Source organism: Anticarsia gemmatalis, chromosome 9 (assembly GCF_050436995.1).
Source record: "Anticarsia gemmatalis isolate Benzon Research Colony breed Stoneville strain chromosome 9, ilAntGemm2 primary, whole genome shotgun sequence".
NCBI classification, from domain to species: domain Eukaryota; kingdom Metazoa; phylum Arthropoda; class Insecta; order Lepidoptera; family Erebidae; genus Anticarsia; species Anticarsia gemmatalis.
In genome coordinates this window covers 7,907,347-7,932,987 of record NC_134753.1, presented here as the reverse complement: position 1 = coordinate 7,932,987, position 25,641 = coordinate 7,907,347, and the positions used below count along the sequence as shown (strand labels likewise).

The window sequence follows — 25,641 nt, the reverse complement described above, 5'->3', positions numbered from 1 at the left end:
CTAGGTCTGGCTATAATCAACGAAAACAAATATTCCTTGAAATTTCGTTTGTTTCTTAACACAATCCTATCTTGGAATATTGTGCAGGAATAAAGGAATAGAAATAAAGGTCTTTATGCATGATTATCCGGTACTGCCTAGTCCTTGCAAAAATAGAACAGGAAAAGGTCCTATACAAACACCTTCCAGATAGTAATCTTCGGCGGTATATTTTGGTCGAGCCGTAAAACGGAATAACAAAAAAAAATTGTTCTATGCACCAAAATATAACCTAACTTTCTTATGTCATCTTGGAGGATAGAAGCTGTAAACAAATAATTTTCAATTAATTATTTATTTAATATAGTTTTATGAAAGAATGTCGTTACGTAGGCCAGTATCTTGGTTTTTAACCGAAACGGGCCGCCGGTTTTCCTTTGCTGTAGTAACAAGCGCCGGGCTCGCCTGTACAGTAGCAAGATATGCTCCAAACACTTTCTTCCTACAAAACTATAAAGATTTTGTTCATTACTATAAGTAAGTAATAGAAAACAATTAATTAAATTTCAGTGATTTATGTATATGGTAGAAAAAATACGAATTGATGTCTTATTAACATATTATTATTTGTTTTTCTACTAGCAATGGTAAGCCGGCGGAATTACCCAAAGAGATCCAAGACAGGTTTTCTAGATGTCTAGATTTACTCAATATCGCCGCAGTACAGCGAAAATTGGTAGCACCATTTAGTGTTTTTGGGTATGACTTGTTTCATGCTGGTAAGTAAATTTATCATTTTGTATAGATGTCTAACAAAATAAGAGAATTTTACGTTACTATGTGTATTTGGAGGCATTAAATGCGTTCGTTTTTTCTTTCAGGTAGTATAAATACAAGATTTGGTGTAGTTATAGGTGTCCCTGTCAACTTTACCTATAAGAATTTAGACGACTTAGAGAAGGATGGCATAATGGTAAGTTATTCATATGTTGGAGGATACATTCCATAGTGGTGTTGTTGCTACATATTTTTCTTCCAATTCAAAAATATATACAACTTAAATAGCTTATTTTAGTAACTAGCAATCTTAGATCTACCTGGGTTACATAGGTTACCCTAAGCAGATTATACACTAAAACCTTTCTTCAAAATCACTATTTAATTTTGAGAACTGCATGAAATCTATTCAGTAGACCTTAAATACATTATAAACAGACACAGTTGCAGTAAGGGGAAACTGTACTAATGAAGTGATAAACACATTAAAATTTGCTTTAAACTGTTTCAGGTAAACCAGAAGAAAGTAGATTGGACTTCTGAAGTAGGCAAAAAACTAGCTGATGCTTTGATACTGCCGGAGAAAGTTCAAGAGTTTGCAATATGTCGAGAAATAATGATGACACAAAATAATAAAATAATTTTGGACTCTTCATATCCATTTGCCTCTCTATTTATGGCATATACTTTTTCTACAGCACTCAACAGAAGATTAAACTTGTATGCTGCACCTACAATGTTAAGGGGTGTACTGTACACAATTGTGGGTATGTTCAGTGCAGGAACGTATTTCCTTTTAAAAGACATGACTGAAGTTCATTATGAGACAGAAACAGATAAAAAGTTATGTGAACTTGGTCCTGAGTTTGTTGAAAGTGGAAAAATATTTTATGAAAAACTGTTAAGTAGAAATCAAGCACTTAGAGAACTGATGGGAAGTGAAGGGGAACGCAAGTACAGTAAATTAGGAAATGAAAATTTTGGAATAAGACAGCCACAGTTGGCTTTAGTTCATAGAAAGCAATATTTTGAAGACAAATTAAAAGAATTGAATGGGGCTCAAACTGATAGTAGTTTAGAAAAGCCTAATGCTACTGAATAGTAGATTTTATATTACATTTTTTAAGCCCAGTCAAGAAATGCTTATCATTTCAATTAGGAAAATGCGATGTTGATGTAAATATTACCTATGTGTTTGAAAAGCAAAATGGGTTTATATTATGTAAATAAACTGCATTATTTTTTTCTGTAGAGGTGCTGACTGTACTTTGCTATGTTATATTTATTGTTGAGTAGTAGTAATAATTATGTAAAAATGTGTTATAAATAAAAGTGATTGATCAATATTATGTTTTTTACCCTGGATACGTAAATATTATAATATTTTAGCTCCACTCAGACTATTGTGCCTTAAATATATGGTCTATTATGTAATTAATTAACGTCTCGTTTGCTAAACATAATATTTGGAGTATTCATAGCAATCCGAGCCCTGCATTGCCTGATTTCAGAGTAGAACTATGTCGATATTTCTTTTTTACGTTTTTTAAATGCCGGCGCTATTTATTAATCCCATAAGGCATAGGTACCACAGTACTTTTTGGTTGATCCATGAATAAAAAATCCTCGTTATATAGAGAGGTATTAATTTTCAACTTGCAAGTTGAGAGTATAATTTGTCTCTGGTTCCATTTATTATTTTGTGCTGTTGCAACTCGTGCACGACTTTCAGCATCAGCTGTCAATACTGTCATTCCCACTTCTTTTCTGTCAAGTCAAGGGGAGAAAAGGAATCAGTTTATCGCTTTTAGAATTTAGTGCTATGATTGTTCATAACTAATTATTGCGCGTTAATTTGTCCATTGCTGGAAATATATATAATTGTGAACAATATACAATTCGCCGTTTGTTTTGCTCTTGTGTGTTATTATATTATATGGACGGTACATATTTGTGTAGTATTCTAGATAGACAATAGGGTTTCAAGGTGTAATTTTCTTGAACTTTCTGAAAACATCTGTGTAATGAAGTTGTGATTTTGTTGTAAAATAACAGGAATACAGTCACAATGTGTGGAGGATTCACTTGTTCTAAAAATGCGCTGATTGCGCTGAACATTCTTTATGTGGTAAGAGTATTCACTACATTTTTATTGCTTTATTTGTATATTTGTATTATATTAACTAACAACAAATTTCTACTAGCATAATTAATGTTAATTACATTTACGTGTATCTGATTTTGAATAAATTTCGTTTTATCATCGATAATACACATAATACTGTAGAAGAATAATCATACAAGATAGTATAAATTTATGAAGTGTTTTTGGAATTCCTTCTAGGTGGTGGCCAGCATCCTCATAACAGTGGCGGTGTATGGGCAGGCATCGTCACTGGTGACAAACTTGCCAACCTTAGGAGGTATCCTGGCATGTGGGGTTTTCTTGATCTTGATTTCTCTACTGGGATTGCTTGGAGCTGTGAAGCATCATCAAGTCATGTTATTCTTTGTATCCTTTTCAAAGTTACTGTAGTAATATATTTGTATCTAAGTATGATTCAATTTTCTATAGAATACTAGTCAAATTCTCTTCATATTAATAACTTAATAAGGTCAATCATTCACAGGATTAATGTAAAATGTAAATTCTAGGACTATAATCCAAATATTAGGAAATTTTAATACAGTTATGGTACCTACACAAACAAAATCTGTCTGAGTACATAAGATTAGAAAGCAAATATCTGATCTCAAATACACCAAGGTTACTGGCTTTGTTACATATTCTATAATAAATAGCATTCTTTAAAAATGGCAAGGCCACAATGTATGATGTCTGACGGTTCAATACTTAAGCCAAATTCCAATGATGCAACTATAAAAATGATTAAAGCCAGTAAAAAGTATTGCAGTCCTCCATTTACACAATTTGCAGAAGACCTTCAATATGTGTCATGAACAACATGTTGCAAGCCTCTTTGTTGATCCAAATCTTTTTTTTGTGCAGCTGTTATTTAAAAAAGCAGGTGGCCAGGTGCATTAAGGTCAAACACCTGTCATTAACATCTGCTCTTTTTTACATGCTATAGTTATTAACTTTCTTTTCTTCATATTAAGATGAATGTTTTATTATAATGTAAGAAATGTTATCCTTAACTCATTGTTCAGTACATGGTGATTCTGTTTTTGCTGTTCTTGGTACAATTCTCAGTGGCTTGTGCTTGCCTCACTGTCAACTCGGACCAACAGGAAATCTTAGCTCGCCAGGTATGACAATCCTTTTCATTATTCTCTAACTTTTTAAGTGTCATATGTTACAACAGATAAAAGATATTTCTAGAAGATCCAGTTTCTTTATTTGGTTATAGATTTTGCTATACATGTAATTTTCCATGAGTTTTGTAGTTGATGTCCTCAATTTGTTGTAATATTTATTATCTTATCATTGGCTTGGTAGAAGCTCAGTACAAATATAAATAGTTTATCAGTTTTATTTGTTTTTATGTGACACTTTGCATAATGTTTTTTATCTAATTTTATTGGTATAACAAGTAATGTGATGTTTTAGATATTTTGAATAATGTCTACAAAATATTTTTTATCTATGCCATGAGAATTTTGGTATTGCAATATGGTCCTAAAAAATAAAATACCTGGACACAGATCTCCTCTGAGAATGAGGGATATGGTAGTCTCCACTTTTTCTGATATTAGCTTTGATAAATATTATTGTTTTTTTATAGGGATGGAAGGAGGTGACCCCTGAGGTGAGGGCAAATGTACAAAAGACGTTCCAGTGCTGCGGCTTCCAAAGTACTTCAATGACAAATGATACTACTACTCATCCCGCTTGTGATGTTGTAAGTTATTACATGCAACTATCTATTTGAATCCAATATAGGTACATATTAACTTAGAAATTTTTGAAATTGATTAATTTTTTTATGGAGAATGCACAGTAGACAGTCTACCTATTTATTAATACTTAAAATGTGTGATAGAGTTTTAATTTTAAGGAAAATATTTTTTTATATTAGCTATTAAAGTAATGGTCATGTATTTCAGACAAATTGCTGCCGAAATTCATTTGACCCACATTGTGATTGCGAGCCTTGTATGGGTAAACTAAAAGAAAAGATTGACTATGCATTCAAACTGTGCGGTGGCATCGGGCTGTTCTTCAGTTTCACAGAGGTAAGTGGTGTATCGTTTATTGACATTAGCTATCTATTACTTTATCATTGTTCAATGAAATACCTCTTCAGATAAACAAGGGTCGATAAAACTCACTTTATACAACACTATTTAAAATATTACATTTCTCAGGTGAAAGTGAAAACTCGAGACTTGATTTCATTTATAATTGCATTTGAACACTTAATATTCATGTTCTTTGTAATAGTTAGATTAAACTTTAATGAACATAAATATACAGACCTAATGGCATTCTAAAGAGTGTATGAATATGACAACTCATACAGATTGTCACACGTCACACGTCATGAAGGTCTTGCGATACATTTGCATTCTATTCTAGTTTAACTATTACGCAGTAAAACATACAATATCATATTTATAATGCAACTTTTATTGCATGTTGATTCGAGGTACTTTTATTATGAAACAAGCATGAATTTAATTTATTAGTCTCGATTTCAATCTCTCACTTTTCCGACGTTCATTTGTATTAAACCATTTCATGATTCTTTGTTTTTAGTCTTTGTTATTAATACTCTCACTAAGAACTGTTCGACGGTATTGTTAATAACATAATAATAATGATGAGACTGCTTGCATTTGTGACTAACAATAGGACGATTAATTTGCAGTTTCTGGGTGTATGGTTGACAGTAAGATATCGTAACCAAAAGGATCCGCGGGCTAACCCCAGTGCATTTCTGTGAATGATCCGACGATGTGGAATTTAATCATATAACTGAGGTGGATTGGTGTTTTGCTTTGTGTTGCATGTTGATTCGTTTGATGTGCGCATGATGCTTCACTAACTTATCATTTGCAGTCTGTTGTTCGTAGGAAACGAAAGGGCCAGGCTGGATCCTTAGTTATGTTAAACCTCTCATAGTATTATTTTAGTAAATAACCTGAGCTTAAACCTTATCTACAATCTAGAAACGGCAAAAGTTATAGGCGTTCCATTTAGTTTCGTTTGTTAGTAGATAGAGGTAATAGTGACTGCTTTTGTGAAATATTTGTCTTAATAAAAATCAAAGGTTTTCAAAACTTGATGAAGTAATAAAAGGAAGACTTACATATAGAAATAGATCGTTCTCGCATATTGTCCGCTTATGTAACAAAAATTATCTTCCAAATATTTTGACCACTTGACAAAATTTATTTAGACTAGAGGCCAATAGCTCTCTGCTCAAAGTATTCTAATAATTTTGACTACTAGACTAGAGCCCAATTGCCTAATAACGACATTCAAAAGTTTAACTGCTTCGTGTAAAATTAGATCATGGCGCAGTAAGTTTCAATAAATTAGTTCTTCTATGAAAATAATATGAGATAGTCAGCTGTAGTGCAGGCGAGTGCTAAAGATGCCAAAGTTACCGTACAAAAAGTAACTAGATAATTTCCGACAAAAGTAGCACTCTATTAATTTACTTCTATACATATATTCTATAGGTAATATTTAGTACATACTCACCTAATTGTTTACTAAGGCTCGGTTTACCACTTCCAAGTGTATTAGCAGGTAGCATGACAGATGGAAGTTTGACAGTTGTTTAAATACATTTGCTGACATTTTATGTAGCTGATAGTTAATCTAACATTGAAATACCTATAAACTAGTCTTAAAGGTTTTATATTTGCCAGAGACATGATGCGGAATTGTCGTGTTTGGTATAACCGTTTTATAACCGGTGTATAATTATTATGTCATAATGCTTATGAATGTATGTAATGCACGTGCATGCCATTCACACCATGTATCTAATTATTGTTAAAGCAATTGACGACAAGCTTGTATAATTGAGGTCTTAGTTTACCTCATTTAATTAATACTACTAGCGAAATAAGGAAAAAGTAAGCAATGCAATGCTTTTATCTGTATATCATACTGCATGCTCTGTAAATGCATGCCGTTTTCTGAGTTGTAAAATAAAAAAATAAGTTGTGCTAAGTAGAATAGTATGTAATCATTTTGTTATTTTTTCAGTTATTCGCTGTGTGGCTCGCTCGTCGTTACCGTAATCAACCCGACCCCAACTACAAGGAACCTCATGCTATATTCCCTAGGAAAAACTATCTTTATTAAATGTTTTGATTTATAAGTTGTCATAGAACTTATATTTCTGCAGACTGATGTTAGTGAATTTGTAGTCGCTCCACCAATTCTATGTAATAGTTTATTTCGCGGAAACTGGCCTGATATATATACGAGATGCAATATATTTTAACTTAAATCTGTGTAAGGGAACTTTATTTTGGATCCCAAAGATCTGACCTTCATGGTAAATTACTGAATTCTCCATAGATATCGAATATTTTTTTCATTGACATCATCTAGTTTATATTTAGAATATATCACGTCTCGTATGTTTCAAGGCAATACGTAAAAGACATCTTCCATCTATCGAATATATGAGTAATTCATGTATGTGTCGTGTGAACGTTCGCTGTTTGTCGTGATTTCTTCAATGATGTAGGATAATTTCTTCTTCTCGTATATTTTCTTATAAGGCAAGGTCAACATTAATATTTTGGCCTACTTATTTCTTTTAGTACAATTCGTAGTATTTTCTGATCTTAATTACGGATTGTGTGTGGAACAAATAATCTTCAGATGATAGAATATGAATATATTATGAATGCTCATGTTTATTGCCATTTGATTTTGATGTTAGCTCTTCGTATAATTGTTCGTTCTCTATTGTAATAGTTTCCTTCATAATATCAATAATTAGTTGAATTTAGTATGTTATGCCAATATAGTAAATGGTGATAATTTTCATGGCTGTACATTTCGCGCATACCACAAATTGTAATAGTGTTAAGGTGATTTGAAAATATGTATTTCTTATTTAAAAGAGGCTTATTATATGACGCCATGAGGTCGTAAGTAACTCGTTATGATCTCTCCATTCGCATTTGTTTTCACTAAAACATTACCGTTGCAGGTATACTAGGAATTTATAGTTAAGTTGTAGGTACATTTCGTCTACTAGTCAGTAGTCTAATAATTTTAGCATAATTGTCATACTCGCTTTCAACTTAAAGTACCAGTTAAACGCTTGAAGTCGAATAAGGCTTTTGCGGACTGAATTTGTTTTAATTTATGATAAGTGCTAACGTGAATTTGAAAATTGTATTTTCTCTTATGATTTCACAATGTTTTGTTACCTGCATGTTTTCTTACTCAACAAAGCTTTAATTAGATTTTTATTTTATCAACATCACCAGTTTAATACCCAGCCTATTTTAGAAACATTTTAGTTTTGAGGAAATTATTATTATATTTTGCTAGCTACCTTTTAAATTTTTACAAATTGTAACATTATTTTTGGTATGTTTATTTTGTACATTCTTTAATTTGTTAAATTGTAAATCATCAATAAAACATACTGTTTAATAAATAGGTACATTATGTACGTGTATCATTTTGCCAAAATGAATTATTGTCTTTGTGTACTGATATAAATTTATCTAATTAATTATTCTGAAATAAAGTGTGCAAGCAATATTACTTTGTGTTACTTCACTGCGCATAATCCTATTTCCCTGATCTAAACATGTGATTAAGCCCGGTCACCCCCTACACTAGAATGGCTTCGTTCGTACGTTAAATGGATACAATGTTTCATAGTATGTACTGCGTGAATCAATTTACGCTTTAGAGCATATATCTTCCAATCAAACCAGATTCGTAGCGATTATTCGACTAATGAGCGAATACAGTATTTCCATATCACTGTCATATCCGTTATATTAACTAAGTAGGTACTAAGTCCTAGGATCTCCATTTTAATTGTAATATGATTTTTTAATATGCCCAAATCTGGAAATTTATTTCCAGTTTATTTTAAAAAAATTAAAATAATAACTGAATATGTAGGTCCAGTATCTATCCAGTTCCCTAGTGCCAATTTATCCGTGATCCAGTTTTGTTTTAACTGATAAGCAAATAATAACTAACACAAACACGTATATCTGTGATTTTGATAGCAATTACGCAATGATTGAATCATCTACTTATGTACCTATTTCGTCTTTTACTTATAGTTGTCAAGAGCGAAATTACCTACTTAAAAAAGGCGGCACGTATTCAACAAACTTAGCAATTTATTTTTTCAATGATTAAGTACAAGTTGAAACGTAAACTATCTCTGCTACTTAAAACATTTTCTACATGTCCCTTGCGTCATAAGTGAGCTTGTAATGTAGGTAATCTTGGCCACTATTAAAAACCTTAGCATCTACGACAGGCCTACATAACTGTTAGTAATTGGCACTAATAGGTCTGGATTTCTAGGGATAATTTAGAAAAGCGTACAGAAGGTAAAATATTGTCAGAGATTACTCAGTTTTTCAAGGGGACTTTAGCCTTAAGGAATTTGTCATTGGCCATAGATACAGTTAAGAATAAATGCATACAACTTTGGAAGTCTAGTCTCGTAACTTTAGAACGGCTCACGTCACTCAACTTCGGTGACAAGCATGCAAAGAACGTGGCATCCTTCGGATTCCTTCGTACACATAGGTACTACTCGTATGTAGGTATGCAAATCTATAAGTCCAGTGGAATAGCTGCTAAAGTCCACACATAGGGGTACCATTAAATGTATAAGGATGCAATTAGATATAGGCCTTACCAAAAGCGGATTGGATTGCGCTTTCAATTTATACTGAGAGTGATTATCCATGTGATTGAAGGTTTTATAAATAAGTATAATAAAAAATACCTAGACAAAACCAATTTTGATACACACGTTTTTTAAATGAAAGCGCAATTAAACAGTTTTATTTTGAAGAATTTCATTCTCATGTACTTAGGTATTTAGGCTTATTATTTACGTCTATCTGAGTATAGTAAACAATAGGTACGCAAACTTTTACAATTACCAAGTTCTGATTGAATGGTTCGATCTGTTTTTCCATTATTCTTGTACCTTGTTTCTACACGCTATCCTAGATAAAGAGAAAGCTCTATATTCTTTGTTCGGCCATAAGTTACGAAAGGCTGTCATTACTCATTTTTTAACATTGCAACCGGTTTTAATGTAGGTTGGTATAATTTGAGCCGAATGCAGCGGTCGGTCACTATTGTTTCGATAACCGCAATTTTAAAATGCAAAGACTGTGCGCAGCATTCTTTTTGTGCCTAGGAAAGGTAGGATGATACTAGATGACAGATTCTAAGATTTTTTTTATACCAAATTGAATATATAACAAGATTCTGTGACCTGAACAAAACAGAATATTTAAAAGCTAACAAAATAATACTGAATGAGAGTAAGAGTCTCGTTGAAAGCAAGTCTGGAGTACGAATGTAACTGATGTTTTGAATTAATACTTATGATAAATAGATAAATATACGCTAGATGATCGTTAACAATAACAAATGTGATAAAAAATGGTGTTTGTCGGCTTAAATGACGAAATAAGTGCGTGTGTTCTAAGCATTTACCAATGACGCACATTGGGTATACAAAAAATATCAAATAGTTAAGTACCTAATATGTGCTATGAAGCACTCAGCACGATGTAAATGCTATTTTTTTAACATTAAAATATAGAAAGTAATTATTGTAAAAGATGCTTCATGTAAGACATTCCTAAAATATCGGCTTGCAGGAACTGCGCAATCGTTCCCGTATCTTTATCATATTAATTTTCTTTGTTTATACTTAATGTATAATTTTCCCATAAGTAAACATCAAAGAGATAGCTTGTAAATAAGCAGACGCGTATCGTTTACGTTAACATAATATAAAATTAATTTAACGACGTATTTGCCTAAAAACACACTTGGAACTACGGGTTCAGATAAGAAAAGGTTAAACAGATGAATGCGTAACACATTTTTGATCGTCACCAGAACGTAGAGAAAGGGGTTGTTGGTGTGTTGTCTACGCGCAAAGTCGTCGCGCAGGCCCTTTTCCAGCCCGCCCGCGCCCTACCGCCACTGGGCGGAAAACCTTTGGTAGCTGATAGCGACAGTCGCGCACCGCCCGCTTCCATCGCTACACTCATCGATCCGTACACTGATAGTGTACTGCCTAACGCGTTAATTATCTTTAAAACTGTGTAGTGTTTGTAAAAATATATTATATCAACGATGTCGTTCGACAAAGATGAACTCCGTGACGAGTAAGTATTATCTGTTCAGTCGCTGTTTCAATGATTGTCATCCACAACTTAAAGTAGGTGAATCGATGAGTTGTTTCATATCGTTATTTAAAAGATGCCTTTAGATTTAAAATATTAAATTCTTGATGATCATTGATTAGCTTGCTTTGAACGTGGACGATGACCTATTTGGTTTCATTCAAGTGCGTTAGTCATTATGTTGTATTTCAGATTAACAAATTATAGGGAAGGAAATGTAGTCTTTATTCAGTGGTGTTATTGTTTGCCATACAATGTATTGTCCACGTAATGAAATTGAATCATACCTATGTGTATAGTATGTTCGTACACGTATATGTTACGTTGTTGATTCTGTCAACAAAGATCTGACCTCAATTGTTGAAGGTCTGTACAAAAAATATGGAGATAGGCAGAATAAATGGTCTTTCTCACTTTTCTTTTCAATTTGTATAGAGTTTATAAAAATATTCTTTAGAAATAGTACAATATCTTAATGCGATCAATGGCATATGCGTTTTTCATACATGTCTAGCTATAGTTTACATAGTTAAGCAAACAGCAAAAATATTCTTATTTGATAATCTAACACATACACGTGATTCCTAAAACCTGTATTCTACGATTTATAGAATCCGGAATCTGGCATTTAGTTGCTATGTGTCATCTATTATTTATAGTGAATTTATACGAACATCAACACATTACACAAGGTAATAGGATTAACTGATTTAAGCTCATTAAACACGTAGACTATTTACACAGTGTGGGTCTTCATGGAGTGTGAAACTATTATGTTATACTTCCTAATTAATGTTGAGTAATTCCGAAGTTTGGGAATACTCTCGAGGGTAAGACGGGGCAAATACCGACGTTCAGTACCCCGCATTACTTTATTATTTATTTTCAACAATAATACTTATGTGAAATGTTTGAAAATTTTACATAGTACCCTGACTTTTGCATAGTATGTACAACAGACGATCTCGAATCAATGCTTTCTATAATTAAGTATGAACTTAATAAGCACATAAAATGGTGAGGCTGGCACATTCGCTAAAGAGACACGCTAAAGCCCATTAAATAATAAATGAAGGATGCGGATTACCATGAAATGATGTTAGTCTGTTTCGAGCTTCGATTATTAAAACTTCGGTGCAATGTTAAGTAATATGTCAGTTAATTTAATATTACCAGGATTATTAGCTTGCATTTTTTTGACACAAAAAATTGGCTATAAAAACACTTTGATTCTATCAAGCAGATGGGCGAAGGTTGCTTTTAATCGAATCTTAGATTATAATATTAATAGTACCGACAGAGCACGCTATGGCTATGAAGTGGACTCTACCCGCGGCTATTATCCCTCGTCATCATTGTAGCAGGTTTATATAGAGGCCCCTCGCTATGCAGTGCGGTTAATTGGTTTTGATGAGAATCGTATCAAATTCAACAACGTAGAATGATGTATTTTGTAAACATATGTACTTATACAGCAGTAGTTGGGTTGGTACTAGGTAAGGGAAGCGGGACAGTAGTGTTCAGGAAAGCTTACTCTAATGAATTGATTATTATCAGTGATCCATTTCCATGTCAATATCCTGTTAATAGTATACGTATATAGCATATATATTATAAACGATAGCTCGAATGATAGCTGTGTATCAATTTTATTGTGCTCTATCGATGGCATTATATGCTATTTTTGTGTAACCCAAATAAAGCATCGATTACAGTTTTAATTATAGGAAGCAGTACTACACGAACGCCTTTTTCTATAATCATGCTCAGTTTATATTCCAGCAGAAAAGTATTTGATCATAGTACTTATATGTAGAAAATTACTTTTGTAAAAATACGTGAAAAAGTACGAAACATCATACAAACTCGATAGATCCTTTTATATGTTTCCATAGCTCCATTGCAGATCTATCTTGGATCTCGTTACCTATAATCTACTTATCAAGTTATCAGTGCCTACCACAGATTTCATAATATTTTCATCTAGACCTCAGATTTTACAAGAATTACCTACTTATAATAATTTGAAGCCACGTCACGTACCCCGACAGATCAGTGGAGCGCAATTTACCGTATATTTTACAGCGCTAGTGCCATTACGCACTGTCGACAGTCCTCGAGTCTACTGAAACTTTAGTACATTAATATTCAGTAGTGTACCTACACACTCTATGACCCTATGTTATGAGAAAACTAAATAATCCCTCTAATTGGCGTTACTTTTTATGTGCCGCAATTCGTTTCCCTTGGTTATGGTTTGTAAACAGAAAAATGTATTGTAAACCACGATGAGTGCATTTTATGATACATACATACCGTTATTTTGTTTTATGATAACGCGATTAAATTATACAAGTAAGAAATGTGTGTTGAGCCTAATAAATATAGGTTCGGCCCTCTCAAACTTAAGGCCTTTCTAAAAAATATCCTTAAAATAGATACTTAAAAGTATGTTAAATATTTTTCTTTTTAATTTTTTCACTCGTTTTCCTCTGGATATAAAAACGATCGAACTCTTATACTTAACTGTCGCATGAGTCGGTTTAGATTACCTACGCGGTAATGGATTGTGGTAGGATCTTAAATTACAAGATTAATTATTTATAAAATTGAAAGACGTGAATTATACATATTATAACTAGGAATACGTAACATTGTTAATCCTCTTTATATTAATATTGAATTTCAGTACCTACATATAGTGGTAGAGTCGCTATTTTTACTCTTCCTCCAATTTTAGGGAGTTTAAAAGCCTTCCTAATCATCAATCAATAAATCTGTGAAATAATGTCATAAGTTAACCTACTTATTCTATACGTGCAAGGTCATTGTGCAGAATAATTTCCGCGAACCATTAACGAGCGTTGGTCAACGCAGTTCCTATAGTAAATAATGGATAACGTCAAAGGCATGACTGTTCTCGAGTTCTTCATTATACATCGAACCATCGCTTTGTAAGCACACGTTTATAATTTCCTTTCGTGCTCAGTTTGCGGCAGATAGCTTTTGAACAAAGAGGACAGTATTACAAAGTAATATAATAAAAGTTTTCGTGAATTCCCTGACGGCTTTATACGTACAGTTCAGCTTACTAGAGTATTCGCGGTTGGAAAGTTGACGAAACAGTACGTTGCAATTGCTCAGTGCGGCTTGTGGTGTGATCGCGAGTGAATATTTTTTTATATTAATTTACCTGTGTCCTGTATAGCGGTATAACTGCGTTGGATATATCTTTATAAAATATTTGAGGTAAGTTTAACTATTATGCGTTTCAAATATATGTAGTTCTATTTTAAAATAGTAACTTATTGTTTTTATCACGATGGAGTTTTGATTAACAATTTTTTTATATGAATAATACGACTTATATTTTTATTTATCAAATAATAATTAAGATTACATAAAAATATTGGTACTTGAAAGTAAATTAAAATTTTCTGCTTAATTTACCATATTTTTTTTGCCTCTTTTTTGGTTGGTCATTATGATTTTATTAGCAGACATTTCTTCATCAATTAGATACTGACCTTCATCAAATTGTTTGCAAACAGATAGTATCAACTATCAACGTAATTGCTATCACGCATATTGGTATTAAAAATACATCAGTTGATAACCCTTGTTATCTTAACTGATTCATAAAACATCGCATTACACGTGATACAGTTGCGAAGATAGATGATCCGCTATTAGCTTACCAGTTATGAAATTATCAAGTTAAACTGTTTTTTAGAAGACTTCGGGGAAGCGATGCCGTGCAACTGTAATGTAGAGGCGGTGGAGTCGACAGCTCGCCACCAGAACGGGTGTGAACTGAACAATCACCGGCCCTCACCGGAACATTCCAACGGCAACCACCATCCGCACCGGAAACTGTTCCACGATACTAATGGCTTCGTAGAACCCAAACACAATGACACTGATCATACCGATGATGCGGTAGCTAGAGAGAGTGTTAGGTGGATACATTTGATCTTAACTACTTATTCATATTCAATTTCAAGTAAACCTTTCATACATATAAATAAACGCTAACGTTATTTTTAAATAAGATCCCTTCCCGTTATTACCTATTTGAGAATTCGATGCCTTTATATTTCCCCAGACGTGAGGGATAGGTACACAATTTATTATTCCTGGTGACAGGTAAATGTCTTTTAGGATAAAAGCCCCATAAAAAAAGATCCCGCCTTGAGGTTTCACAAATTGAAGAGCCTTTCATGTGCCAACAATTCTGTGAAATGTGACGAGTACAAAGCAAAGTTTGTTTATTTTGTACCTGTATTTACAAAGTTTTGTGTGTTAGGTATCCCGATGGCACGGTGCGGCTGCGGAACCCTAACATCGAGCTCATGGACCAAGATATTTTATATCACCTGGCGCTCGGCAGCGGCTCCCATGATCTCGTTGAAATGTTCGGAGATGTTAAGGTAATTTGTTTGAAACTTGTGCAGAGTCTTTCAGTTAAACCATTTTCATTTCAATATCAATGTAGCGTCATAGAGTTAATGTATTTGCACACGTTGTTTTCATTTGTTCAGTTGAATAAAAGTGTATCTTTAGAATCTCCTTGCATGACCGTTTATAAAACTATATTGTGTTTACAGTTCGTATGCATGGGAGGCACCCCCAAGCGGATGGAGCAGTTCGCGTACACGATCATGGCGGAGATAGGGCACAAGTTGCCCTGTGGAACTACGCTGCAGGATATCAGCCAGTTCTCATATAGATACTCTATGTACAAAGTGGGACCTGTACTCTGTATCAGTGTAAGTAACTATCTCATGCCTATTACTAAAAACGTATCGAGGTAGCTATTCGAGTATCGTTTCACTATCTCATTATTACAGCAAAATAACCTTCAATTGTTCTTAATTGAACTACATACAGACGGTCAATAAAATTTCGCTCAGATTTTAGTTGCGCATATTTTACTAGATATTGTTTTTATTCGGATCGCAATTAGCAACATCAATGCCAGTTAATAATTTGATAATAATGTTTTTGTATTTTATCATCTTTGTTTACAAACGAGATATTATTTGGTTTATCTTAATAATAAAAATATATAAAAACAGTTATGACATTACTGGGCAAAACATATCGATATCAATATTTAGATTTTTGATTGTGAATGACGAAAGTTGTTTAATGTATTGTTGTTTGACATCACATCTAAACATTACAGAATTTAATAAAGTGATTGTAATCGTTCAATGTAATTTGTGTTCTCAATTACTCAATGTAGTCGGACTGAGATCCAATCAAGACATGTTATTATTTTTATTGTTAGGGCGCATGTATCGCCGCGTGACTTCGCCCCATCTGATAGAACCGCGATACCACCGTGGAAAAATGTAATACCAAGTAGGGTTGATACAGAGTTCATATTTCTAATTTCTTTTAGAGCTATTATTTATGGTCCACTAATTAATATAGGCGTTATTTATAGTTGAAATAAATTCTAAAACGACTTATTGATTTAGTTGTCGAGAGGCTGTGTTACCCAGTGACAATCAACAGTGCTAAATCGCTTTTCGGAATGAGGAATAATAATTTATAAGCGCGAAACAATACAGGTTTTTGGTGTATAAATATATTTTTAACTAGTTTTGACCGACATACCTATATAAAAGTGGAATTTAAATAGGTACCTAAATAAAGACGTTTAGAATCAATTCACCTTTAAAGTTAAGTTCAATTTTGTGACAATACAAATAAATCTCAAGGAGTCATATAAACATTATCTATATCTAAATAAAAATATATCAACATCGTAAATAACTAATTCAAAAACTCGATGTTCGCGTGTAAGAGCGGTTTGAAACATTTATTTGGTTATTTGGGACGGACATCCCTGAATAAATGATACTCGTGTCATGTACGGTATGAGTTTCAATTGAGACAAGTTAATGAGTGGCCAGTGTGGCCACGTAACTGGTACACACCGGTCTAGATCAATTCTGATGAATCTGCATTTAAAATGCACTTGATATAAGTTGAGTTTTATTGGACATGATGAATACTACTGTCTGGATATCACTGTAATAGATCCGTCTGGCAGCAGCGACATATTTATAATAAACTTTTTCAGTTTGAATAGACTAAACAAGTAACTTTTTGATACTTGTAAAATATTCCCACGCAAACAAACGTGATTGATCACACGACGAGCGTCGCCTTAAATATATCTTATCCAATATTAAAATATGAGAAATGATGTGTCAAAGTGACGATAGAATTTCCAATAAAAGTGATGATTTTCATGCTACTTTCAATAAATAAAAGATTATGAAACGCAATTCGCAATAGAAACAATATAAGTATACATTAGTATACCTATTTTATTAGACATTAGTATGCAGATATTATACTCCTGGGATTCACCGTATTCCGCGTAACATTTGTAACAGGACAATGTTTTGAAATGAACATACAATGAAAGGTCCTGTAAATATCCCTACTTTGTAACAATTATTCTGAGAGAATGCAAAGTGATTACAATAAACGATTCTCGTTTACAATTCTGCAATTTCCGGACGGATCTAAATGTTTAGGCTGATTGTAACACATCATAAATGTTAACAATCTTTCGGGTTCGTATGAAAAACCCTATTGTTAGCTGTATTCGGTCACGTAGGCCCGTTTTACAGTATCCTACCTATACCTACTTACATTCCGGGAAGGCCCTGTTGACATTGACAGAGCATTTCTTTGTGCTAGGTTTATTTGTACCATAGCTAATTAAATACCCGGAAAACTTGTATATCTGGTACAAATTTTAATAATAGTGTTGTTGGCAGCGTGGTTGACATTTAATTCTGTACGGATTTAATTTGACAGCAGGCCATAGTAGACACGGTAGTTAAGAACTCGTTGTCCACTTTTTTCTTTATCCACGAATGTTTTTAAACCCTGACGAGCAATTTATACTCATTCTTAACAATGGTTCTGCGTAAAGAGCTCCATTTTGGCGTATTGAGATACCTTTTGAGATATTTTCTTGCGTGCAAAATAAATTGAAATTTGCCAAAATGTAAATATGATTTATGCTGACACTTCGACATGAACATATCACTCTTCAATAAAATAGGCAGAGTCGGTGGGGAGCCATGCTATTATTTCCTAACAATGGAATATTTCCCGTGAGCCTTACTGGTAGGTATATTTATCTACGTATATATTCTTTTGATCTTATTGTTATCATCAATCAATCTATCGAATGCTTGCAGCTCCTTAGGGTCGCTTGTACCTGCCACAAAATACCTTTAAGGTATTGTGTTATTGTTACGATCAACATAATAATATTAAATTTTATTTAACGTTTGGCGGCTAACAGACTGGTGCAATATAGGGTAGACACTACACTATGTATTGAATTTGATTCTATTCTTGATATTTGATAAAACGAGTATTTTGATGGTTTATTCATAGTTTTAGCTTGAGTCTGCTTCAGGCCTGCTAGAATCATAACATTTCCTACGTCTATTTATTTCTCAAACTGTAAAAGTCATAGAAAACAGAAGACGTATTATATATGTATTCTGCTTTCTATGGTTAATAATTAATTAAAGTATAATATGTGACAAGAAAAGGGTTTTAGATTTGAAATAACTATTTCCAGCATGGAATGGGTATACCATCGGTGGGTATCCTGCTTCATGAGGTGATCAAGCTGATGTACCACGCGAGGGTGCGTGACCCTGTGTTCTTCAGGATCGGCACGTGCGGTGGCATCGGCTACGAGGGGGGAACTGTTGTCATCTCAGAGGAGGCTGTGGATGGTGCCCTGAGGAATGTTCTCGAGCTGGTAAGTAATAAGTCGTTTGCATCATTTAAATGCAGTCTGGTAAATGCACATTTTCCGAGGGCAAATAACCGTGACGAAATTGATATTAAAGTGCAGTAGTAGGTAAAATTGTATTGCAACTATTTGCATTTTACACTTATCTATACTTACTCTTTAAGCAATATAAATTCTGCAGCCGCAAACATAATAATGATCTCCGAAATCCTTAAACACTTCGTTGATATGTATCAACTTGTAATTACAGACAGTAAATTATATTGCAACTATTTGCCTTTTACACTTACCTTACACTCTTTAAACAATATGAATTCTGCTTCCGCAAACGTAACAATGCTCTCTGAAATTGTTGAACGATGGTTGATATAAAACTTGTAATTACAGACAGTGTTGGGCAAGAACATTCAACGGCCTGCCAAGTTGGACAAGCGATTGGCTCGCGAGTTGAAGGCGCTGGCCGACCCTGAGGATCCCTACGACACAGTCACCGGCAAAACTATGTGCACATACGATTTCTATGAAGGTATGTGTTGTAATAAACTTGTTACATTTACCTTTAAATAAGTACTTGTAAAACTTGTAATTATCCCAGGTAACTGGGTTGTGGAGGTTAGATAGCCAGTCGCTCCATGTAAAACACTGGTATTCAGCTGCATCCGGTGGCACTGGAAGCCGACTCCAACATAGCTTGGAAGAAAATCTAAGCTGATATATTTACCCTTAAATTGGTAGAAGTATCGATCTATAGGTTGCAGCTTCTAGTAGCTCGATTCTCTATTACAATCGATTACCGACAACCGGCTTGTCATCGAGAAATTTTGTATGACAATCTGATCAGCGCCTCTGACGGGTGTTGTAGTAACTATTTTGGCAGTACACTTTAAATATCAGACTCTCGATACTCGAAGATTCCAATTGTAGAGAATCGCTACTGTCCTACTTATTCTAATGCAAAACTTTAACATATAAAAGAAATCTTTAAGCTGAGCTGTTGGTGCTATGTGTAAATATATTTTATTGACTAAAAGCAAATTATTGCTACGTGTTGAATAACTGCTATAATATTATGCTATTGATAAGTGACTATTAAACTAGGTAAGATGCGATTATCTCTATAGTTCCACATAAAATGTTATTATACAAAATTAATTAATTATTTAATTAGAAGCTAATTGACTGTTACTGTCATATCTAAGATATTATTCGTTGTTTATTACACAGAGAATATTATGAGATAAGCTTGAGAAGTCTTTGATGTCATGCTAAAATGTATGCTGGTTTTTGTAGACCTGTCACGTTTGTCTTGGGCCTATTATACATATAATATAGCCGGACCCATTTTATAGAGAGTCATGGCACGTACGAATTATTTAGATTATAAACAATAATTGTGTCTATTTCCAAAATAAAGTAGCTAATTAGTAGTAAACAGGCCACCGTCAGCTCGATAAGCCTGCAGTTGCTGAATTCACTGTAATTCAGAATTTTGTGTATATCCGCCTCCACTAGCCGTGAACCTATACAAGGTTCTCTAATAGGCTTTAAGGCAGTCTATTAAGTTGTTGGACTATAAGTTAACCATGTTTTGTTCTATCCCCAGATGTATCTGACACTTTTCCTTCCTTTTATTGTACCTACTAGGGTTTTCTCTACCAGTGAGTATTGCGGTAATGACTAAGATTGTATAGTATAGTTCACATTCATGCATTCAGACCTGTTAGTACCTAAATTATATATTTGCATCATAAAAAGTACCTAAAATTTTGATTAAAATTAAATAGATAAATATTTTTTCAAAAACTCTGTTCGAAGTTTATGAAATAAAGGATATTTTGAATTTAAATTCGAATTAGGTATAGTCCGGTGAAAATTGACGACGTGGCGTCAAGTTATTGGGCATTTGTTATTAAATATTGTGAATGCCATTAAGTGACGCAGTGACATACAAAATATTGTACTTATCTCTCAATAACGTTGTTGCGAAATTAGCGCTTCATTTTTACAAAACAAACATTGTCAGATAACTATTGACCCTGTCTAATTGAGAAGATTTGAGGAAAATCAGACTAAGTGCAAAACTATGATAAGAATTGTTTTGCTCTTGTCATTGTGTGTTGGATTAGTTTAGTAAAGATTGTTGTCAATTAAGTTAATTGATCTAATAGAATTATTATGTTCTAAAATTACGACATTTATCAGACGAGGGGCAACATTACTGATAAATCAATACTTAGTGATACGCAACAGGAATGTCATTGCGAATTCTTATTCTTACTTTCTATGAATTTAAAATTTTAGACACTAGGTTTAAAAACAGAATGATGAAATCTAAAGGATTAAGTTAATTCTAGTCTGTTTACGATCCACTTCAAGTCATCTAGGTAATTGCATATAATTGCGCAAATCTCTCTCTTATCGATCAGCGCCTCTAGCGTAGAAGTAGAAACCATTTTTGCAGTGCATTTTAATGTCAAACTCTCTGAACTCTTCGGTAGTCGGTACTGTAGATAATTGTGCTACTAATAGTGTTATTAATGAGGTCAGAAAGATTAAATACATGTGTTGTATGAAACAGGTCAGGGTCGTTTGGACGGCGCGTTCTGCGACTTCACAGAGAACGACAAGATGGAATACTTGGAGAGTATCCACAAGTCGGGAGTCGTCAACATTGAGATGGAGTCGCTCGCGTTTGCCGCACTGACGCATCACGCCGGGATCAAGGCGGCTGTCATCTGCGTCACGCTGCTTGATAGACTTCGAGGAGATCAGGTAAAGAAAAAGATATTGTTGACTAAGTAATTTGGATTTAAGAGTTTGTACGAATAAGAGAGAAATTAACCCCGCAATTGGCCCACTAAAAGTTCCTTGAGATCCTTACAGTAAAGTTATAGGATAAAAGTAAAAGAATAATTCCTTAACTATCCAGGTAAATTAATTTTTTATTTATCGACGTATTTTGTAGTTTACTAACCACAATTTGGTGTGTCATCACAGGTACTAGCTCCTAAGGAGGTGCTAGATGAGTGGCAGCAGCGTCCTACGAAGCTGGTGTGCCGGTACATTAAGCGGTAAGTTGTTAATATTATTTTTTTTATTCTTTGCAAGTACGGCAATAGCTATACTTGGTGAAATGGTATTGCATAGCAGGTGACGAATGCTTATTCATATGAATATTTTGTTTGACAGATATCTTCAGATGAAGGGTCGATTGTCACTAGATGGCCACGGCTCCGTGGCGGTGAAGAGCCCCCGCCGGTTCAAGCTGGTGCAGCAGGAGTCAGAGAACTACGACTAAATACCTGAAGCCTTTAGCTGACGTGCAAACCTCTACGAAGGCGACGGAATTGGGCTTATTGTAGTATGGGGCCATCTGTGCTGATCGCTCAAACGTTAATTACGCACCAGACTGTTTTTCCTACTTTACTATTTTATATGTTTATTGTATCACAACTAGTAACACTCTCAAATATTATTTTTACTAAGTAATTTTGAAAGTATATTGAAGTAAATTTTCCAATTTTTTGACGAAATGTACATGGCAGAGGAGTAGAGGGCGACGCTTTAAACGTTTTCGTTGTCTGGCTATGTTGGAGTCAGATTATTGTTTATTTGGAAATATATATCAAATCTTCACTGCCAAAAGTGAATTATATAAATTGGTCCGGAAGGCGACTACTATATTTAAGCTAGTTGTTCTGCACCAAAACAGTAGAATATTTAGCATACATTATATTATTATAAAGGTATACTTAATGCAGTTGCGCGAGAATGTGCGTAATGTAGCGATGTTCCTTTATTTATGTTAATTTATATAGACTAAGTATATGTTACACTGTTAATGTCTAGATGTTGCTGTCGGCTTTGTTTGTTGATCACGTTTACTCGAGTTGAAATATTTCGTTATTACAATATTTATTAAATTGATATGGTTACTCATTCTTTTCCGATATTTATAAGTAGAATGCGAACGAAACAACCTAACGATGACTGCATGTTTATTTTTTATGCATCACATCTAAGTGTTATGCTTTGTTAGATTTACAACAACGAATACAAATAAGAATTGAAAACAGTTGAACAATAAATTGAAATCGAATTGTAAAATACTGAACCCAAATATTATTTACCCAAAAATAGCTATGTCGTAGTTTTCAGACAAGTACAAAGAATTATCGAAACCTATAATGACTTATATTTTAAACATGTTTTAAAAATATCAAGCAGTCATTTTTAGATCACTATTCGTTCGGGGGTGATACTGATGACTCAATGTCTAGTACAATATATTCACAGCATATAGACATGCAACTGGCTGTGTCGCTACGAATATGTATTTAAATATTTATATTGTAATCTAAATTGTAGGTACAATTAGATGTTTGTTTTAGTTATGTTTGTGCACAAATTGTGATAATATTTGGCAGTAGTTATAAATTTAAGGACCACGACAAACGTTCCGATTGTTTGTTGACGGTGGCTAGAAAAAACATCTAAGTAAGTATTCCTAATCTACACAGCACACGATTTGCTATCTACCGAATTCGCTTCGCCTACTATTCTCGACAGTGGCACTGAATAGCGGTCAGTGGTAATAATCTATTTGATATAAAACTAACTTGAGCGGTGACGGAAGTGAAGGTGAACCACACCTTTTAAAGCTCAGTACGAATATCACATAGTACAGATTTATCTGACGCGTCCGGTAGCACTCGCTCTACAACCGCTCACTCGCTGACTGTCGAGCTATGACGTCGGTCACTGATAGTTGTTTCAAACAATATCAATGGAATATTTCACAGTACATACTTACTTGTAGGTGTTCATCGTGGACAGATAGTCGGTGCGTTTGTTCCATTGATTTGATGTGCTTCCACGAACGGTTATTGTTGATACTTTATGCACGGAGCGTTATCAACAGATTGCTTTATATGTGTTAAAATATAGGATATTCCGGTTGTCTACGTTGATGTAGTTTTTTCAAATGTACACTTAAGATAAGTAATTTTAAGAATTGTTAACAAATTAACTATTTGTGGATTTGACGATCATACTAAAATATTATATGTTATGAAAATGACCAAATTTAAAATTGCAACCGACAAATTGCTTCGGAATAAATACTCCATGTCCCGGGCTAATGTTTGGTCGAAGTAAGTCAAGTTTATTGTTAACGGCTATGCTATAGGTAACGCCAGTGCGGCTCTACGATATCTTAAGCGATATAGAATATGTTAGCTCTACACGACATGTAGCGCTTATTTACGTCTGCCTAATGTGTCATATCTATATCATTTGAGCTTCTTTATTTAATCTCTCTTGAATGTTCCAATAAACACATATCTATGAAATACATTTAAATATCTATCATTAATATACATACTATGTACTGTCATGGGTTTTATAATCGTCAACTTATATAATGCTTTCTACTTCTAATTAATGATAATTTAAATATAACAAAATTTTCCTGTAAACTTATCGAAAGGTAGGTACTATTTTATCATAGGTCTTAGGCTTAAAAACTGTAAACGCGTTCACATACAGACGTTCAGCGGACGGCTTTGTTGTTCATTATTATAATATTAATAGAATAAGCACTGTTATTAGATGTTAACGAAATATTATTGGCCACAATACGAATATTGTTACTTGCATATCCCAGAATATCCCTATAACATATAACCTGAGATATAAGTGGTTGAGTAGATGTAGTTAGCTACTTCTCGTAACCCACGATATATTTTGATAAATCTGTATGTTATACCTTCTCCAATATTTATGATAGTATGCTAGGATTCCCACCCCTCCTGAGCCAAATTAACTTAAGGAGTAAAGTGACTTTAGATTCCGCTTACATTTTGTGCAAAGTGAAGAGCAATACCCTTCTGTTTAAATACTCTCTTACTACATTTGTTGACGCTTACTTTATGGTCTCAAAATTTCCGAAGAGACACATCTATAGTCAATAGTCATAAAATTTGTCTCTGATACATAACTATGCTTGTCTACCGATAACTCTGCTGTAACTATGAAGGTTGCCAAATAATTGCATTTGTTTTTGCTTCGATTTAGACGCTTTACTGTGCTTATGCTTTAGATAAATCACGATGTTTTAGTTAAGTACCTAATTATTTAAAACTATTTTTGTAATAGTGTTTGACTAAGGGTACGGTCTTTAAATTAAATTATTTCGACTAAATGATAAACGGCGTAATTGCATATTCATCAATATTTTACTCATATTATTGTGACAATATAGTAATACTTACCTATATTTATGTACATTACAATATCAATTAAGTTTAACATGAATACGATAATGACTATAATGTATACCTACTATAATTTTGTTTACACTTAAACATGGCACCAGAATTAAAATTATGATCAAAGTATAAGCAGTTGAATAACAGTATGTCAAGAAAATCCACAGAGTAAAAGCTACTATTAAATACTATGAAAGCAATTGATCTATTAACTGCAAAATATCTCATCTCTACCAATATTGAAATTGAATTGAAGCATATTATTACTAAAAATAAAAGGATTCAAGTATTTCTGTGTCAAATAGGTAAATATTATACCATTGTATTATTAATTAATTAATATACTAGTTTTGAACCAATCCAATAGTTTAATATCCGATGTGTAAACATTGTTACAAGTGAAGGTACTAAAACTGGAGTTACATGGATTTGTGTTATAAATAGGTGTAATCATTCAGT

General features: G+C 33.5%; 3 protein-coding genes across 6 annotated transcripts; all 3 read left to right on the top strand.

Annotated features, from left to right (window-relative positions):
- The first annotated feature begins 276 nt into the window (after positions 1-276).
- LOC142975385 (transmembrane protein 177) lies at positions 277-2,100 on the top strand. The gene is made up of 4 exons (XM_076118186.1): positions 277-516; positions 622-758; positions 861-952; positions 1,268-2,100. Exons 1-4 carry the CDS (start codon positions 359-361, stop codon positions 1,856-1,858), a joined length of 978 nt encoding a protein of 325 aa, XP_075974301.1. The 5' UTR covers positions 277-358; the 3' UTR covers positions 1,859-2,100.
- A 404-nt stretch (positions 2,101-2,504) lies between these two features.
- Tsp97E (Tetraspanin 97E) lies at positions 2,505-8,467 on the top strand. 2 transcript variants are annotated; one of them, XM_076118361.1, is made up of 7 exons: positions 2,505-2,884; positions 3,101-3,268; positions 3,928-4,026; positions 4,503-4,619; positions 4,825-4,953; positions 5,589-5,700; positions 6,941-8,467. In XM_076118361.1, the coding sequence occupies exons 1-6, from the start codon at positions 2,825-2,827 to the stop codon at positions 5,661-5,663; spliced, it is 648 nt and encodes a 215-aa protein (XP_075974476.1). In that variant the 5' UTR covers positions 2,505-2,824; the 3' UTR covers positions 5,664-5,700; positions 6,941-8,467. The 2 variants fall into 2 exon arrangements, with proteins under 2 accessions (XP_075974476.1, XP_075974475.1); XM_076118360.1 differs by lacking the exon at positions 5,589-5,700 and having other exon boundaries at positions 2,507-2,884.
- Positions 8,468-10,921: 2,454 nt separating this feature from the next.
- LOC142975724 (uridine phosphorylase 1) lies at positions 10,922-22,840 on the top strand. 3 transcript variants are annotated; one of them, XM_076118744.1, is made up of 9 exons: positions 14,041-14,358; positions 14,846-15,068; positions 15,416-15,539; positions 15,717-15,878; positions 18,734-18,919; positions 19,301-19,439; positions 21,492-21,685; positions 21,911-21,984; positions 22,103-22,840. In XM_076118744.1, the coding sequence occupies exons 2-9, from the start codon at positions 14,860-14,862 to the stop codon at positions 22,209-22,211; spliced, it is 1,197 nt and encodes a 398-aa protein (XP_075974859.1). In that variant the 5' UTR covers positions 14,041-14,358; positions 14,846-14,859; the 3' UTR covers positions 22,212-22,840. The 3 variants fall into 3 exon arrangements, with proteins under 3 accessions (XP_075974860.1, XP_075974859.1, XP_075974858.1); XM_076118743.1 differs by having other exon boundaries at positions 14,042-14,358; positions 14,843-15,068; XM_076118745.1 differs by lacking the exons at positions 14,041-14,358; positions 14,846-15,068 and adding an exon at positions 10,922-11,091.
- The last annotated feature ends 2,801 nt before the right edge of the window (positions 22,841-25,641 follow it).

What these genes read in the sequence shown, in the direction of transcription:
- LOC142975724 (XM_076118744.1), top strand. Translation starts at nt 14,860, where the DNA reads ATGCCGTGCAACTGTAATGTAGAGGCGGTGGAGTCGACAGCTCGCCAC. An exon ending in GTAGCTAGAGAGAGTGTTAG is followed by an intron (nt 15,069 to 15,415) that starts GTGGATACATTT and finishes TTTGTGTGTTAG; the next exon opens with GTATCCCGATGGCACGGTGC. An exon ending in TGAGGAATGTTCTCGAGCTG is followed by an intron (nt 18,920 to 19,300) that starts GTAAGTAATAAG and finishes TTGTAATTACAG; the next exon opens with ACAGTGTTGGGCAAGAACAT.
- LOC142975385 (XM_076118186.1), top strand. Translation starts at nt 359, where the DNA reads ATGTCGTTACGTAGGCCAGTATCTTGGTTTTTAACCGAAACGGGCCGC. An exon ending in GATTTTGTTCATTACTATAA is followed by an intron (nt 517 to 621) that starts GTAAGTAATAGA and finishes TTTTTCTACTAG; the next exon opens with CAATGGTAAGCCGGCGGAAT. An exon ending in GTATGACTTGTTTCATGCTG is followed by an intron (nt 759 to 860) that starts GTAAGTAAATTT and finishes TTTTTCTTTCAG; the next exon opens with GTAGTATAAATACAAGATTT.
- Tsp97E (XM_076118360.1), top strand. Translation starts at nt 2,825, where the DNA reads ATGTGTGGAGGATTCACTTGTTCTAAAAATGCGCTGATTGCGCTGAAC. An exon ending in CGCTGAACATTCTTTATGTG is followed by an intron (nt 2,885 to 3,100) that starts GTAAGAGTATTC and finishes AATTCCTTCTAG; the next exon opens with GTGGTGGCCAGCATCCTCAT. An exon ending in CTCATCCCGCTTGTGATGTT is followed by an intron (nt 4,620 to 4,824) that starts GTAAGTTATTAC and finishes CATGTATTTCAG; the next exon opens with ACAAATTGCTGCCGAAATTC.